The sequence below is a fragment of the Hippichthys cyanospilos genome, chromosome 13 (genome assembly GCF_059441005.1).
Source record: "Hippichthys cyanospilos isolate Australia breed blue-spotted pipefish chromosome 13, RoL_Hcya_1.0, whole genome shotgun sequence".
In the NCBI taxonomy this organism is placed as follows: Eukaryota; Metazoa; Chordata; class Actinopteri; order Syngnathiformes; family Syngnathidae; genus Hippichthys; species Hippichthys cyanospilos.
In genome coordinates, this window is record NC_142381.1 from 3,135,772 (window position 1) to 3,150,116 (window position 14,345).

Genomic DNA, 14,345 nt, shown 5'->3' on the forward strand with positions numbered 1-14,345 from the left:
CTTTTAACATCCGCTCGTGTCCCGCTGCCACCACCTGAGGGCGACCTTGTGCAACGCAAGGAGCTTAGTCCTCGTTTGTGCAGGAGGGACGCTGCTGCCCAAATGCCCCCATCCTCCTCCAATGAGAGCCTTCTGACCTCTAGACGGATGTGTGTGATGGTTGTGTTTTGGTCTGTTGTTAAATGTCCTGCTGTCATTCTGTCATGGCTTCCAATGTGAGTCTGAATTTAAAAAAAAAAAGTCAATAGTAAGATCATAATTCATCCTGCGGTCATTCGCAGACATTGACGGCTATAGACGTCATATGGAAGTGAATGGGTTAAATTTAATTTCATGAATACACAAACACTATCATCTTTGTAAAAGGCAGACATCGGAAGCTCCTTCGCATGTCCGACCCTTGCCCCCTTTTCCAATGTCCATCAATATTTCCGTTTTGACATGCCTCTGACGTTGCGTTTTCTTCCCGTGTGTGTATATGCTTGTGTTACGTTGCCGTGGTAACGCAGGATAAGTACCAGCGAGAGCAGGAGAAGCTGAAGGAGGAATGGGAGAAGGCCCAGAGGGAGATTGCCCAGGAGGAAAAGCGCTACCATGAGGAGGTGGGAGCACCTTTTTTTTTTTTTTAACACCTCAGAATGACTCGTGGCTTTTTAGTTTTAGCTCCTGGTAGTCTACAAGGTTAATTTTATTTTGTAGTTATTAGGGTGCGCCTTATATATTAAAACAGTTTTTAGAATATTGAAGGCGTGCCCTTTAATTCGGCACGCCTTATTGTGCAGTAAATACGATATTAAAATAAGCAACACTGAGTGAAGAATATTGCTACGTTAGCGTCAAGCTAGCTCCTATTGTTGAATTCCGCTTTATTTCTTGGTAGTGTATACAAGGTTAATTTTTTTACAAATTTCATTTCATAGTTATTAGGGTGCGCCTTATGTATTAAAACAGTTTTAGAATATTGAAGGCGTGCCCTTTAATTCGGCACGCCTTATTGTGCGGTAAATACGATATTAAAATAAGCAACACTGAGTGAAGAATATTGCTACGTTAGCGTCAAGCTAGCTCCTATTGTTGAATTCCGCTTTATTTCTTGGTAGTGTATACAAGGTTAATTTTTTTACAAATTTCATTTCATAGTTATTAGGGTGCGCCTTATGTATTAAAACAGTTTTAGAATATTGAAGGTGTGCCCTATAATTCGGCGCGCCTTATTGTGCGGTAAATACGATATTAAAATAAGCAACACTGAGTGAAGAATATTGCTACGTTAGCGTCAAGCTAGCTCCTATTGTTGAATTCCGCTTTATTTCTTGGTAGTGTTTACATGGTTAATTTTTTTTACAAATTTTATTTCATAGTTATTAGGGTGCGCCTTATGTATAAAACAGTTTTAGAATATTGAAGGTGTGCCCTATATTTCGGTGCACCTTATTGTGCGGTAAATACGATAGTAAAATAAGCAGCAAATACGATATTAAAATAAGCAGCACTGACTGAAGAATATTGCTACGTTAGCGTCACGCTAGCTCCTATTGGCCAGTGGTCAATTTTTTGCCAAACAAAAACAGGCTAGCTGCCATTTTTTATCTGTAAACAAATGGTTGTGTGTCTCATGAGTTTTTACATGAGCAGAAGTGGTTCATTATTTTAATTGAGCGGAACATTTTATTATCGCGTCAGGAACGTCGAATCCTAGAAGAGACGGTCACACCCCTGACTCCGCAATCGTCCGCCTCACCGCCTTCCGACGGTCGAGACACCATCGTGCGCTCGCTTGCCGACTGGGAGCGCAAACAGGAACGACTGGAAAGACATCTGGTGAACAAACGTGTTGATTTTTTTCTTTCTTTACTAAAAGTAGCGCGTTTGAGGACACGTTACAGCGGAGAAATGAAAACGTTCTGAGTCACCGTGCGTATTCACAGTATAATAGCTAAGTGTTTGTTTCTTATTGGCAAACGCAGAAGGAAAGCGGAGAGAACGTGGAGCGTAGGCTGCGAGAGAACGACCGCACCAGCGACATCAGCACCGCCGACGACAGCTTCAAAACAGCCAAGAGGTTTGTCCGCGCACCAACGCACATGCCCAGGAATAACTTCGTTCGCTGCCATTGACGGCTATAGACGTCAGAAATCGATTTCTTAAGGACCGTTTATTTTCTTTACCCCCTAAATATCAAACTACGATGCTGTCTTTTGCTTGTGCCGTATTCAGCACGACGAGTCAGAGTAGCTGCTTGCAGAATGGGCAGAAGCTTCACCAAACGGCGGGCAAGACGGCGCCGGTCAAGAAACGGCAAGACGCCGACAAGCTGGCCCGGCCTGCGGGAGATCGCAAGTGAGCGGATGCATGTTTTTATCTGCGGATGGTGAAGTGTAACCATTTCAACGGCTGTGCGCAACGACTTGCACATTTAAAGGGATAGTGCGTAAGATTTAGGCCGTTTTTCACTACGGACGGGTGCTGCATTTAACATTGTGCGTAGCTATAACAAACATGGCCGCCTACGAAGAAGCACCACCCCCCATGTAACATAATTTAATGATAACTAGACCTATGATTATATTTAAAACATACTGTTGGCCATTAAAAACGCATTTATTTGGAAGCTTTTGGAATTTACAATCATTCAATTTATTCCTTTTTAATGAAAAACGGTCTAAATCTTACACGCTGTCCGTTTAAGGTCTTGTTTTTTTTTTTGAACCGCAGTCTTTCAGTTGCGTTGGTGGCCCAGCAGGTGGCGCCAACCCCTTGTCTTCCTGTGCATGCCAGGAAAACAAGATGTTTTTACATTGCTGCAGTATGTCGCTCATGTCATAGATTATCATCCACATCATCGTTATTATCATGTTACAGCAGGCTCTGGATTAAGATATTCAGCAAACTGCATAGTCTTTTAAATCCCTCCAAAAATCCAAATAAACATTAGTCCAAGAGTGGGAAAACTTTTTAATGCGAGGGCTGCAAAGAGTTGTAAAATTCGACCAGAGCGTTTTGATAATAATAATAGATAATCCACCTCAAAAATGTGGGATATCTAGACAATGTTTGCTTTGATTTCATTAGAAAATGAACGATAGCATTACAACAGGGTTATTCATAATCCTTATTGAATTTCGGCGTGCCGGCCGCAAATGGCCCCCGGGCCGTAGTTTGCCCACGCCTGCCCTACTCAAAGCTAGCAGTCAAATCCCGCAAAAATGTGTCCGTTTTCCAGGAGCGGGCCCAGCGCTAATATCGCGGGCCGCAGCCCACCCAAGCGCCCTCCACCTTCTATCGACACACCCCCCAACAGGTATCCTCATCGCCGCCGTTTTGCCCCTCGCATCCACGCCGTATGTTGCGAGAAGAACGTCAAAAGTATTGGGACACGTGCCGCATGGCTCCAGTGCCTGATCGTCCATTTTCATTTCCCGTAGGCTTAAGAGTGTCCCCATACTTTTGTCCGCGCTTTCGAGCCGCGTTTGTTTTTACGCTCGTTGTTGCGGCGCAGGTCCGTCAGCGGCAAGAAGCTGTGCTCCAGCTGCGGGCAGCCGCTGGGCAAGGGGGCCGCCATGATCATCGAGACCCTCAGCCTCTACTTTCACATCGACTGCTTTAAGGTTAGCCGTGACGACGTTTGAAGCCTCTGTGGGAGGAGTTAACGAAACGCATCGTTGCGGTCAGTGCGGCGTGTGCAAGGGCCACTTAGGAGACACGTCCACGGGCACCGACGTGCGGATCCGGAGCGGCCTCCTCAACTGCCACCAGTGCTACATTCGCTCCCGCTGTGAGTTGCCCCCTCCCGATATCGCCCACCCGCATCGCACATCTCCACATTTTCTCCGTAAAATTCTGAGCTAATGTTAAATATAAGAGAATGTTGAATACAAATGAGTTTGACACCCCTGATATAAAATAATCTTTGAAGTAATCCCTCTTATAGACCCGGCCTATTCATGTGCGTCCATTATTGTGGACGTTTGTTTTTGCTCCCTATCTTTTGACTCATTGAAGCTACACTACCGAATCCTAGCGTCCTCTTTGGAGAACATCGTGTCCAAAATGGACACGAGTGGTAATTTCGCTGTCTCGGTGAGACAAAATGGACATAGCAGTGGGGACAAATGAACAGGCTAGGTCTCGGAAGGATATTGAAGCCAAATCCATACTGCAAAAAAACGAAACTAGAAAAGCTCAAAGTAGATGAAGCTATGCGGCTTTTTTCATAGTCTTTATAATTGACCGAAAATATAATTTACTTGAATGAAACCACACAAACCTTTGGAGGCTTGTTTATAAAAGATCATAAAGCAAAATCCATGCCATAAGGATGATTGAAAATGTCGTCAATAATTCCTTGCTTATCCTAGGTTCAATTTGAGCTCTCTTTTTCCACAATATGCAAAAGTGCGTTTGGCCTATCATCTCAGAACGATTTATTTCAATGTCATATTAATGTAATGGGCATAAGAGGCCCATAGATTTCAGGTCTCTCCACTAGAGGGAGCCCTCATACCACGCCACACTTTGACAATCGCTTGATCATTTTCCTTGCCGTTTTTGTTTGTTTTGTTTTGTATTTTGTCTCACCTGCGCTGAAACGTTTACGACTCTCGTTCTCCCCTCAAGCGGCCGGCCAACCGACCACCTTGTGACGCCTCCGATCAAGTTGAAGGCCATCACTTGCCAAACCCCGCCCTCTCCCGCGCAAGCTCCAGAGCTATCATCCATATACAGTATCTTTTTTTTTTTTTTTTTTTTGACCGCAGTTTCAACCGTAATAACCATCACTCGCTCATATTTTCCATTTTTATGAAGCACAATCAATTTGAAGCACCTTTCGCTTCCATCAAGCAGAGTTCATTCACATATACGTTAACTCATTGAATGCCAAACACATTTTTATTTTATTTTTTTTTTAATTAAGAATCCAGACATTAAATCCCAGATGCTTATTTATATACATATATTTTGTTTGTTTCATCCACATGTTTATTAATGGCTGCTACTAAATGAATGAAGAACTAAAGTATTAGATTACTTTTGGTAACTAAAGTTACCAATCACTTCATACATTAAATTCATGACTTTACTAAAGTACTCATGTAGTTGATTACTTTATGTTCTAAGGTGATTGATTAATTAATTATTGATTAATTAATTGATATTAAATACCTAAAATAATGAATCACTTTCGTATTGTAATGTTGGAAGTAATCAAATACTTTAGTACTTAAATACCTAAAGCGATTAATCACTTGAGTACTTCAGTACTAAAGTAATCAATGTCTTTAGTACTTAAATAGTTGAAGTAATCAATCACTTAAGTACTGGAGTAGCTAAAAAATCGATTACTATATAAATAACTAAAGCAATCGAATACATTAGTACTTAAATACCTAAAGCGATTAATCACTTGAGTACTTCAGTACTAAAGTAATCAATGTCTTTAGTACTTAAATACCTGAAATAATCAATCACTTAAGTACTGGAGTAGCTAAAAAAAATCATTTACTATATAAATAACTAAAGCAATTGATTACTTTATTAGTTAAATACCTAAAGTAACTGAATACTTTAGTACCGTCATACCTAAAGTAATCAATCATTTGAGTACTTTAGTACTAAAGTAATCAATGTCTTTAGTACTTAAATTTCTGAAGTAATGGATCACTTAAGTACTGGAGTATTGATTACTTTAGTATATGAATAACTAAAGCAATTGATTACTTATTTAAATACCTAAGGTAACTGAATACTTTAGTACCGTCATTCCTAAAGTAATCAATTACTTTAGTGCTTTTAGTAACTACATTACTTAAGTGCTTAAGTATGGATTGCAATAAATTACCTTAGAACTTTTAGTGTCTCAAGTAAGCGATTACTTTAGTATTTTAAACAAAAAACAAGTACCTGGAAATGAATGTCTGGACTTTGAGTAAAAATAAACGAGAAAATACGTCATTGGCATTGAATGAGTTAATTGCATTATACGGGCTTATTTTCCGCCAAACGGCGTCCATTTTATGTCACTGCCGAAACCGGACGAAATAAGATATGCAAATTAAGCTTCTCCACGCGCAACGCCGGACCTCCGCCAAGGCAAACGTCACCACCGAATCCATCGTACGTCGAGGAACATTCTTCCGAACTTTGATCCCAATAATCCAGCAGGCTTCCACTGACACACACGCTTTGAATGTAATTCAGCAGGGCAATAACCCGACTCGCTAATTTCACGTGCCTTAGGAACAAAAAAAAACAAAATGGATGACGGCGCTTTGTTTTTATTTCACTTGAAGGTGAAAAAACGTCATCGCCCTCCAAACTCCTTCTTTGCCGTCTCAGTGAGTTTTGCAGTGATTGGGTGCGCTTGTCCTTTTTTTTTTTTTTTGAACAGGAGAGACGATTGACCTTTCGCTTAAACCACGCCCCTTCAGGAACATCGAGCGGCCAATCACGGCGCGGCACGGGAGATCGAAGCGATTCCCTCAAAAATCGAAATTAAAAACTCAGCCGCGTGGTTTCGAGAAAAATGCAAACTCAAGGAAGCTATGCTAAGCTAAGCTAAAATTTGAACCCTTTCGTATTTACCACCAAGTTAAATACAACAGAAAAAATGGACCAGAAAAGCGCAAACTAAATGATGCTATTCGATTGCGCGTAAATCTTTCCGGCCTTAGCAACGGTAACTAAGGGGCTCTGAGCGAAAGGTCCGTCCAACGGACGCCAACTTTTTCTTTTTGCTTTGTTTGCATCAGCGAGTTGGAAAGAAAATGCACGTTTAAGCCTAAAACCAAAAGATGTACAAAAAAAATGACATGTAAAAATCAAAGCAATAGGCAGCCTTGTCCAGCATAGATTTTTTTTTTTTTTTTTTTTTTCCCTCTCTCAGTATTCCTCCGCTTCTTTTTTTTTTCTGGCGTATTTATTGTAATAGTCACTTGAACACTATCAGCACATTTTGATGTATTCATTTACTGTGTCAATGCAATGACTATGTTTATAAATAAATTTTAAAAAAAAAACATTCCGAGTTTACTGTAATTTTTTTTTTTTTTTTTGAGAATGCATGCTGTTTTTTCAGGTAAGGATCTCTTTTTATGTTTATCATATTTTGTGCATGGATAATGATTTTTGTATTAAATTTCTTGTGTAAAATGTAGAATAATTAAACAGTATTCTTTTTTTTTAGTTTAATTCCTTAGAGTATGGAAATGTAGAATAATTATTTGATTTTTTTTTTATTATTTTAATATTTTTATTTAGTTTTTTTCCGTCTTTTTAACTTTTTAAATCATTGTTTAAAAAGGTAAAATAATTACATGCGTTTATCTCCCTTTTTTGTACTTATTTTTCATTAATTGTATAAAAATGTAGAAATAATAAACAGGCTTTTTCCTCCCTTCATTATTTTTTTACATATTTTATTATATAAAAATGTATAATTATTAAACAGGTTTTTCCTTCCTCAGTAAATCAAATCTCAGGTCATTTGCATGTATGATATAAAACGTTAACTTGTGAATGTTTTTTTTTGCAGATTTTTTTTAGCCTTTTTAAATTCCTGTGATGCACCATTCAACATTTCAGCTTGAAATCAAGCTAAAACTTTACATTTTTTAAAATAATTGCCTCCAAACGAGCAATTTCCACCTGTTTACCATTTCAATATTGCTTCCAAGGGTGTATGGGGTTTAATTTTTTTTTTAGTACATTTACACATGTATTTTGTAGAAATAACTTGGGGGGGGGGGGGGGGGGGGGGGTGCCACCCCTTGCCACCATATAGCTCCGCCCCTGAGATTAGCTTCCAATCACAATTTTTCACATTTCAAACAGACAAAATCCGACCACAAAAACTTTCTTTTTGCTATAATTATTATTTTTTTGTATCATCAACAACCATCTCAATGCCTTGGAAAAAAAAAACTATGTGCACACGTAGAAATATTCCCTTCTTAAATATAAGCATCCAGTACCTAACATATAAATAACCTTCCAGACAAGAACGCTCACAACAAAGTGGGAAATAAAAAAAAAAAGACATGCAAATTATATCCAAATAAATACAACATTTTGCATACATTCCCTTTTTGACCAAAAAATAAATTCTTCGGGAATCCGACTTAAAATGAAGACTATACATGTCTATGAGGCAACTATCGAAGACGAGAATACGTATTAACACTATACAATTGGAGCCACAAACACACTGCGGTAGAAAGACGCACGAAACGTAGATTCATGTCCGTTGGAGGGGGGGGGGGGGGGTTTCCTTTAATTGTGCCTTTTTCTTATAGGGGGGGGGGGGCAATGGAAATAATCCAAAATTGAGCATCCGCATATTCAGGTTGAGCCCAGAAAGAAATAAAATCTCACCCACATGAATGCATTTTTATAAAGTTCTGCGGACTGATAAGTGTCGTCCGCATAGTCCGATCTCTCAAATCCGCCCGAAATCATTTCAAATTGAACGTATTGTGATTTGCCGCATATCCCGCTTTGATCGAAAAACTCACCAAAATAAAACCAAAATGGTGAAAGCTATGCATCTATCCGCATAGTCGAATCTAAAAAAAAAAATAAATGAAATCGAAACTAGATACTGTAGAATTGCGGCTTTTGATACACTTTAGACCAGTTAATCCTGTTCAAATTAAATCGGGGATTAAATGCAAATGCTGGATAAAACTATGCGGATTTCTGCATGGCCAAAAAAAATTCTACAAAAATCCAAACCAGGAAGTGCATCTTTAAACTATGTGGCTGTACAGATTTCTCAAATTTTACCCGAAATAAAATGCAGATTTGAGATAAGATCATGTGATCACCTGCATAGTCTTTATTCCCTTAAAAAAAAAAAAAAAAAATAACTTTTTGGGTGGTATTTTTTGCAAATGTTCGAAAATCCTAAGCGGTCCTTTGCATGGTTGAGAATTTGTTTTCAAAAGTCTAAATTAGCCTAAATGAATGTGAAAGCTATGTGGCCACATATTGAACAACTACAGTATCTCAAATGCAGGAATTTGCTAGTGTAGTCCGTCAAAAATGAACAATTTTTCTAATATAAAATGCGGCCAGCCACATATTGGGCGATTACGCTTCGAACCAAAACTCTTATCTCAAAAAAATCATAGGAATTTGGTATTCGTCAGTTGAATCCCTCCAAAATTGCCAATTTTGGCAAAAATAGTCAGGCGCATAATAATGCAAGTTGATAAAACTATGCGACTGGCCACATATTGGGCGACTAGAGTCCAAACTCGTATCTCAAATGCAGGGATTTGGTAGCATGGTCAGTCGAATCGCTGAAAAATACTGGGAAATATTCGGTCTGCCGCATCGGGGATTAAAAAGCAAGATGGTAAGATTATGCGGTTGTCCGCATATGAAAAAACTCGTATCTCAAATAAATGCAGGAATTTGGTAGCATAGGTAGTTGACAATTTTGGCCTAATAGTCTCCCACAGTCCGTGTTTTCTCAAGGCAGCTTCTTCTTTGAAGGTGCCAAGAAACTGCTTTTTTTTTTTTTTTTTTAAATTATTATTAGCGAGCAAATGCCACACAAGAGGGAGACGAAACAAAGGCGGGTCGGGCGGTCCAAATGTCCAGCAGTCCGTCCGCGGCCCATTAGAACATGCCGCTTTTTACCAAGGCGGCTTTGGCTCCGTTCTGTCTCTGCAAGGACGAGAGCACGCTGGCGAAGGGCCCGCCCAGCGAGTCCGGGATGGAGCCGATGGTCCCCGGGGCCGCGGCCCAGCCTTGGCTCGGCGCCGTCACGCCCACGCCCACCCCCACGCCCACCCCCATTCCGGACGAGACCACGGCGCCCTTGGCGGCGTCCGCCTGTCCGCCGTTGCCGTTGCCGCCGTTCACCTGCACGCCGGCGGGGCTGGGGCCCCCGCAGTTGGAGGTGGGCACCGGGTTGGGGCCCCCGGTGCTGTCCGGGTCGGTGGATTTGGCGTCTTTGCTGTCGTCGTCCCGCGGGTCCGACTTCTTGCCCGAATTGGACTTGGCGGCGGCCGCCGCCGCTGCGGCCGCGCGCTCCTGCTTGCGGAACTTGGCCCGGCGGTTCTGGAACCAAACCTTGAAAAAACGCCGAAAGCCTTCGTTAGAAATTAATGCCCGAACCTCGAAAAATATAGACTGCGGTGTCGTTTTTTTAGGTACACGTTCCAAATTAATCCCAGAGTTATTTAAAATATGTAAATGCAGCATGTTTGTGTATCTCTTTTATTGTTTTCGTTCAATTGTTTAAAAAATATTTTTTTATTGGTAATGTGCTACTGAAAGAAAGAAAGGCCTCGCTGCTCTTCAATTTAGTGACTCGTTCTTTGTTTTCCACGTATAGAAATTGACATACACTTTTAAAACAATTGGGTCCAACTTGGACCAGTCCAGTACTTGAGCTTTCTTGTTTTGTACAAAACGTTTTTTCGGTGTTCATTTTATTTGAGTTTTATTTTTGCACATATCTTTTAAAACACTTTTCCGTAAAATGACCCAATTGTGAAGGATGTTTTGTGTGAAAACAAAAAAACGTGCAAATATGTTAATTGGGTAATTTTGGGTCAGGGAACACAGAAAACAGACTAATCGTATCTTTTCTTTTTTTTTTGTTTCATTTGTTTGATATTTTTGCATACATTTTTTAAATAGTTGACCAAAAATTGATGGGGTCAATTTTTGTATACAAACAACAAAAACTAATTGATTTATTTGGACCAGCAGGCTCTCGATCTGAAGCTTTTATTTTTTAAGTTTGGGTCCGCTCCTTTTATATATTAAAACAACAAGATTAAATAAAATAAAATTGCATGGGCCAAAAAATTTGGCTAATGCAACGTTTGCGTTATTTATTTAACCCAGAAATTCAGCCAACCAGCCGTTATTATTAGTCATTTTTCACACGTAAAATATTGAACTATGATAATCTTTGTTTCTTTCATTTTCGTTTTCATTTATTTCCTTTTGTTTTCGCCTTTTGTCTTGCTGCGTTCAGTGAATCAAATCAAACAAAACCGTATTGTTTCTATCACAATATTTCATGTTTTTTGTCATTTTTTTGTATTTCTGTATCCTTGCACAGGTTTTAATTCTTTTTTTGCATTGCATTATTGACTTCCAACCAAATTAAATGCTGCGCGAAATATGCGCAATTTGAACAAGTTGGATGCGAATGACAGTCTTTGACTTTTTTTTTTTTTTTTTACCTGCACCCTGGCTTCGGTCAGGTCGATCTTGAGCGCCAGCTCCTCGCGCGTGTAGATATCCGGGTAGTGGGTCTCGGCGAAGACCCGCTCCAGCTCCTTGAGCTGCGCGCTGGTGAAGGTGGTCCGGATTCGCCTCTGCTTGCGCTTCTCGTTCAGGCCGCCGTGATCCGTAAACAGCTTGTAGGGCACTACCGGAAATGACGTCAGTTGCAGTCAGCCAAAACTTGGCGGACTTAATTCGCTCATGGTTGTCAATAAAGTTAATATTTTAACATTTTCCGTCGAATTGTATTCCAAATGTAGTTCCCAAGTTTAATTTTTGTTTTCACTGAAATTTTAGTCGTAAATGTACTAATATCTAAAAAGCAATTGCGCGAAAAGCGCAGGTAAAATGCGCGTCATCACCTCAGCTGATCTCATTTGTAATCAAATGCGTCACAAGCCGAATTCGTTTAACTCTCGTCTCCTGAAATTATTAATCGTCCTAACTCACGTTTATTTCCGCTTTTACTACTACGATCATCAATTCAAATCTGCATCTGGTTATCATCCACGTAAGGGAATTTTTCTAATCGTCCCGGTTTCTGTGCGTAAAAACCTGCGTATTGTTTACAAATCGATGTTTTCATAAATCTGTCAAATATGCAAAAATCATCGTGAAATTGCGTGTAATCATCTTCAGATGGTTTTGTTCATTATAATCCAGTTCGTCAGAAGCGGGATCAATATTCAACATTATTAATAGTTCCTGTTTGGCTACATGTCTTTACTCCAATCTTGCTTCCGATTATCCTTGCTTGCGAATTTTTCAATCGTGCATAGTAACACAATTCCATAAATCTGTGTCAAATTCGTGAGTTGTGCGCAAAATGAGTGCGTCAAAATGCAAGAAATGTCTCAGGTGATATTTCCGATCGAGAAATGTGATTGTCGTCTGATCCGATTACCATTTGGTTCGAATGTGTCCTGTTATGCATGCGAACTTTTTAATGTTTATCCCGGTTGCTTGGGGGGGAGGGGATAGACAGTGAAGTAATCCCAAAATACTGTTGTGTCAAATGCGGAAGTTGCGTTCAAAAAATCCTGTAAAATCGAGTGTAATGTGTCAATTGCAATCAAGTGCAACCGAGCGGAATTCCGTTTAAATGTTGAGACCCAAAATGATTCCGGTGTCCACGATCGATTGTTACTTTTGCTGCGATCTGGTTATCGTTTAGTTCAAGTGCGATCTTCGAACCTACCCACCCCCCCAAAAAACCCAAAACAAAAAGTCCCCTCGCCACTCGCAAATCCTCTCAAGTTGTCATAAGTCGTCGCCCCTGCGAGCGCCTATACTGTAAGTCCCAATTTGCGCGCCAATAATGAGTTTTGCTCTTTGCTTATCTAATTATTCGTCTCATCGCAAAGTAAACACATTAGGGCGGCAAATCGGCTAATTCTGTCGGAGGCTTTCGGCTGTCACACGCGCCTAACCGAATTAGGCGCCGCGCATGCAGCAAAAGCGAGAAATTCCGTCATTTGCGTAGGCAAAGGGGTACCTGCCGCGTAGGGGCCGCTCTGGTGGTCCCGGAGCGTGCCCAGGCTGCAGGAGCCCGGCGCCAGCGACGGGCACCCGCCGCCGGCCCCGAAGCTGGTCCGGATGGGGTTGTACTGGAAGCCGCTGGCCTGGCTGCACGAGCTGAAGTCCGCGTAGGCCGACGCCAGGCTCGACGTGTCCATGCCGGCCATGCACGACTCGTAGGCGGACGAGTTGAGGTAAGAATACTCCATTTTATACATTTGGGAAGGCGCGAGAAAAGGCGAGGATCCCCGAGGAGGAGGATGGATTTTTTTTCGAGGGTTTTTGGATTGTTTTTGTTTTTGTTTTTTTTTTTTGTTTTGTGGAGGTTGGTCTGGGTTCGATGTTGACTGCTCGGCGGCCGCTCCAGAAGTGGCCTCCTTTATAGCGGGCCAGGCGCGTTTTGTGAAAAGCCCCCGAAGAGCCGCCTCGCCGGAGGTCTCCAGAGCATATCGAGCTTGAAAAGCAAGCAAAAAGGCTCGGAGCCTCCTTCTTCTCCTTCTTCTCCTCCTTCTCCTCCTTTCTCCCCTCGCGCCGCTGCCACTGCCGCCTCCCTGCTTTACATGACAATAAGTCATCAGTCCATTGGGCCCGTCGTCCGGCCGAGCCGCAGCATCATTGACCCCCCCCTCCCCCCCATCCCCTCCCCTCCGCACGCAGCCCCGCCCCCTCTCCCAGCACATCTCTAATTAGAATTTAATAGCGCCGCCGCGGCAGCAGAGAAGGAGAGCCGCAGCCCTCCTCTTGCCCTTTAATTCGATCACAGCACTTGGAAATAATGAAAGTTGGGTGACGATTCTCCCTGATGCGATTTGCTCGCTCCCGGCTTTTAAAAGTGCGGCCGGACAAGACGCCGCGCGGCCTGCCGGCGTGAGCGCCTTTGAGCGTCTTTTGCTCTCCGGGTCCACCGACTGTGGAGACAAGTGTTACACACCCAGAAATGGCAAATTCGGGGGGCAAAATATCAGCGATGTTGTTGTCACCCGAAGCACATGCTACCATCATTTTTGCGGTGTTTTAAAGGTCATTTTGAACAAAATAGCATTCATATTCATATAGAAAACCAGTTTTCACAATTTCATCAATGTAAATATATTGTTTGAAAGTAAATATTGACATAAAATGCCCGTAACGTTGATTTTTTTTTTTAGCTAGTCATTATGAGCATTTTTTTCGCAATTATTTAATTGTATTCTATGAACCAATAACTTCGATTTCGTGAACGAATGGATAGCAACAGAACCTTCTTAATTGCACTTAAACACTATTATTATTAAGTAGTATAGTAATAGTAGTAGAAGTATAACTTAAAATAGTGCTTTGTGTATTTTCTATTTTTAATTACAATGATATATTTTCCTTCCTGATCATTGTTTTAATTTTCATTCCGAATTATTTCTTTTAATATATTTATCGTTGTAATCAGTAAAACAATCGCATATCATCTCCAGTATGTGAAATATGAATTTGCAGCTACAGAATTATTGTAGGACCCCCCCCCCCCTCACACACACACACACACACACTTACACGCATCTTCATTAGATTTATTTATTTATTTTTAACATTTATGTTTGGGCTTT

The 14,345-nt window shown here is 41.0% G+C and overlaps 2 protein-coding genes across 5 annotated transcripts in view; one reads left to right on the forward strand and one right to left on the reverse strand.

Annotated features, from left to right (window-relative positions):
- Positions 1-7,018, forward strand: part of LOC148413451 (LIM and calponin homology domains-containing protein 1-like) — a 42,069-nt gene extending 35,051 nt beyond the window's left edge. For 3 of the 4 annotated variants that reach the window (XM_088430929.1, XM_088430932.1, XM_088430930.1), the window contains 8 exons: positions 510-602; positions 1,684-1,821; positions 1,968-2,062; positions 2,218-2,340; positions 3,224-3,301; positions 3,500-3,608; positions 3,673-3,775; positions 4,618-7,018. In XM_088430929.1, the coding sequence (XP_088287055.1) occupies positions 510-602; positions 1,684-1,821; positions 1,968-2,062; positions 2,218-2,340; positions 3,224-3,301; positions 3,500-3,608; positions 3,673-3,775; positions 4,618-4,643 (765 nt within the window). In that variant the 3' untranslated portion in view covers positions 4,644-7,018. The remainder of the gene's footprint in view (positions 1-509; positions 603-1,683; positions 1,822-1,967; positions 2,063-2,217; positions 2,341-3,223; positions 3,302-3,499; positions 3,609-3,672; positions 3,776-4,617) is intronic. The other variant, XM_088430931.1, reaches the window with a different exon arrangement.
- An 870-nt stretch (positions 7,019-7,888) lies between these two features.
- phox2bb (paired like homeobox 2Bb) lies at positions 7,889-13,256 on the reverse strand. The gene is made up of 3 exons (XM_088431698.1): positions 12,743-13,256; positions 11,205-11,392; positions 7,889-10,077 (listed from the first exon to the last, which is right to left on the reverse strand). The coding sequence occupies exons 1-3, from the start codon at positions 12,981-12,983 to the stop codon at positions 9,622-9,624; spliced, it is 885 nt and encodes a 294-aa protein (XP_088287824.1). The 5' UTR covers positions 12,984-13,256; the 3' UTR covers positions 7,889-9,621.
- Positions 13,257-14,345: the final 1,089 nt, after the last annotated feature.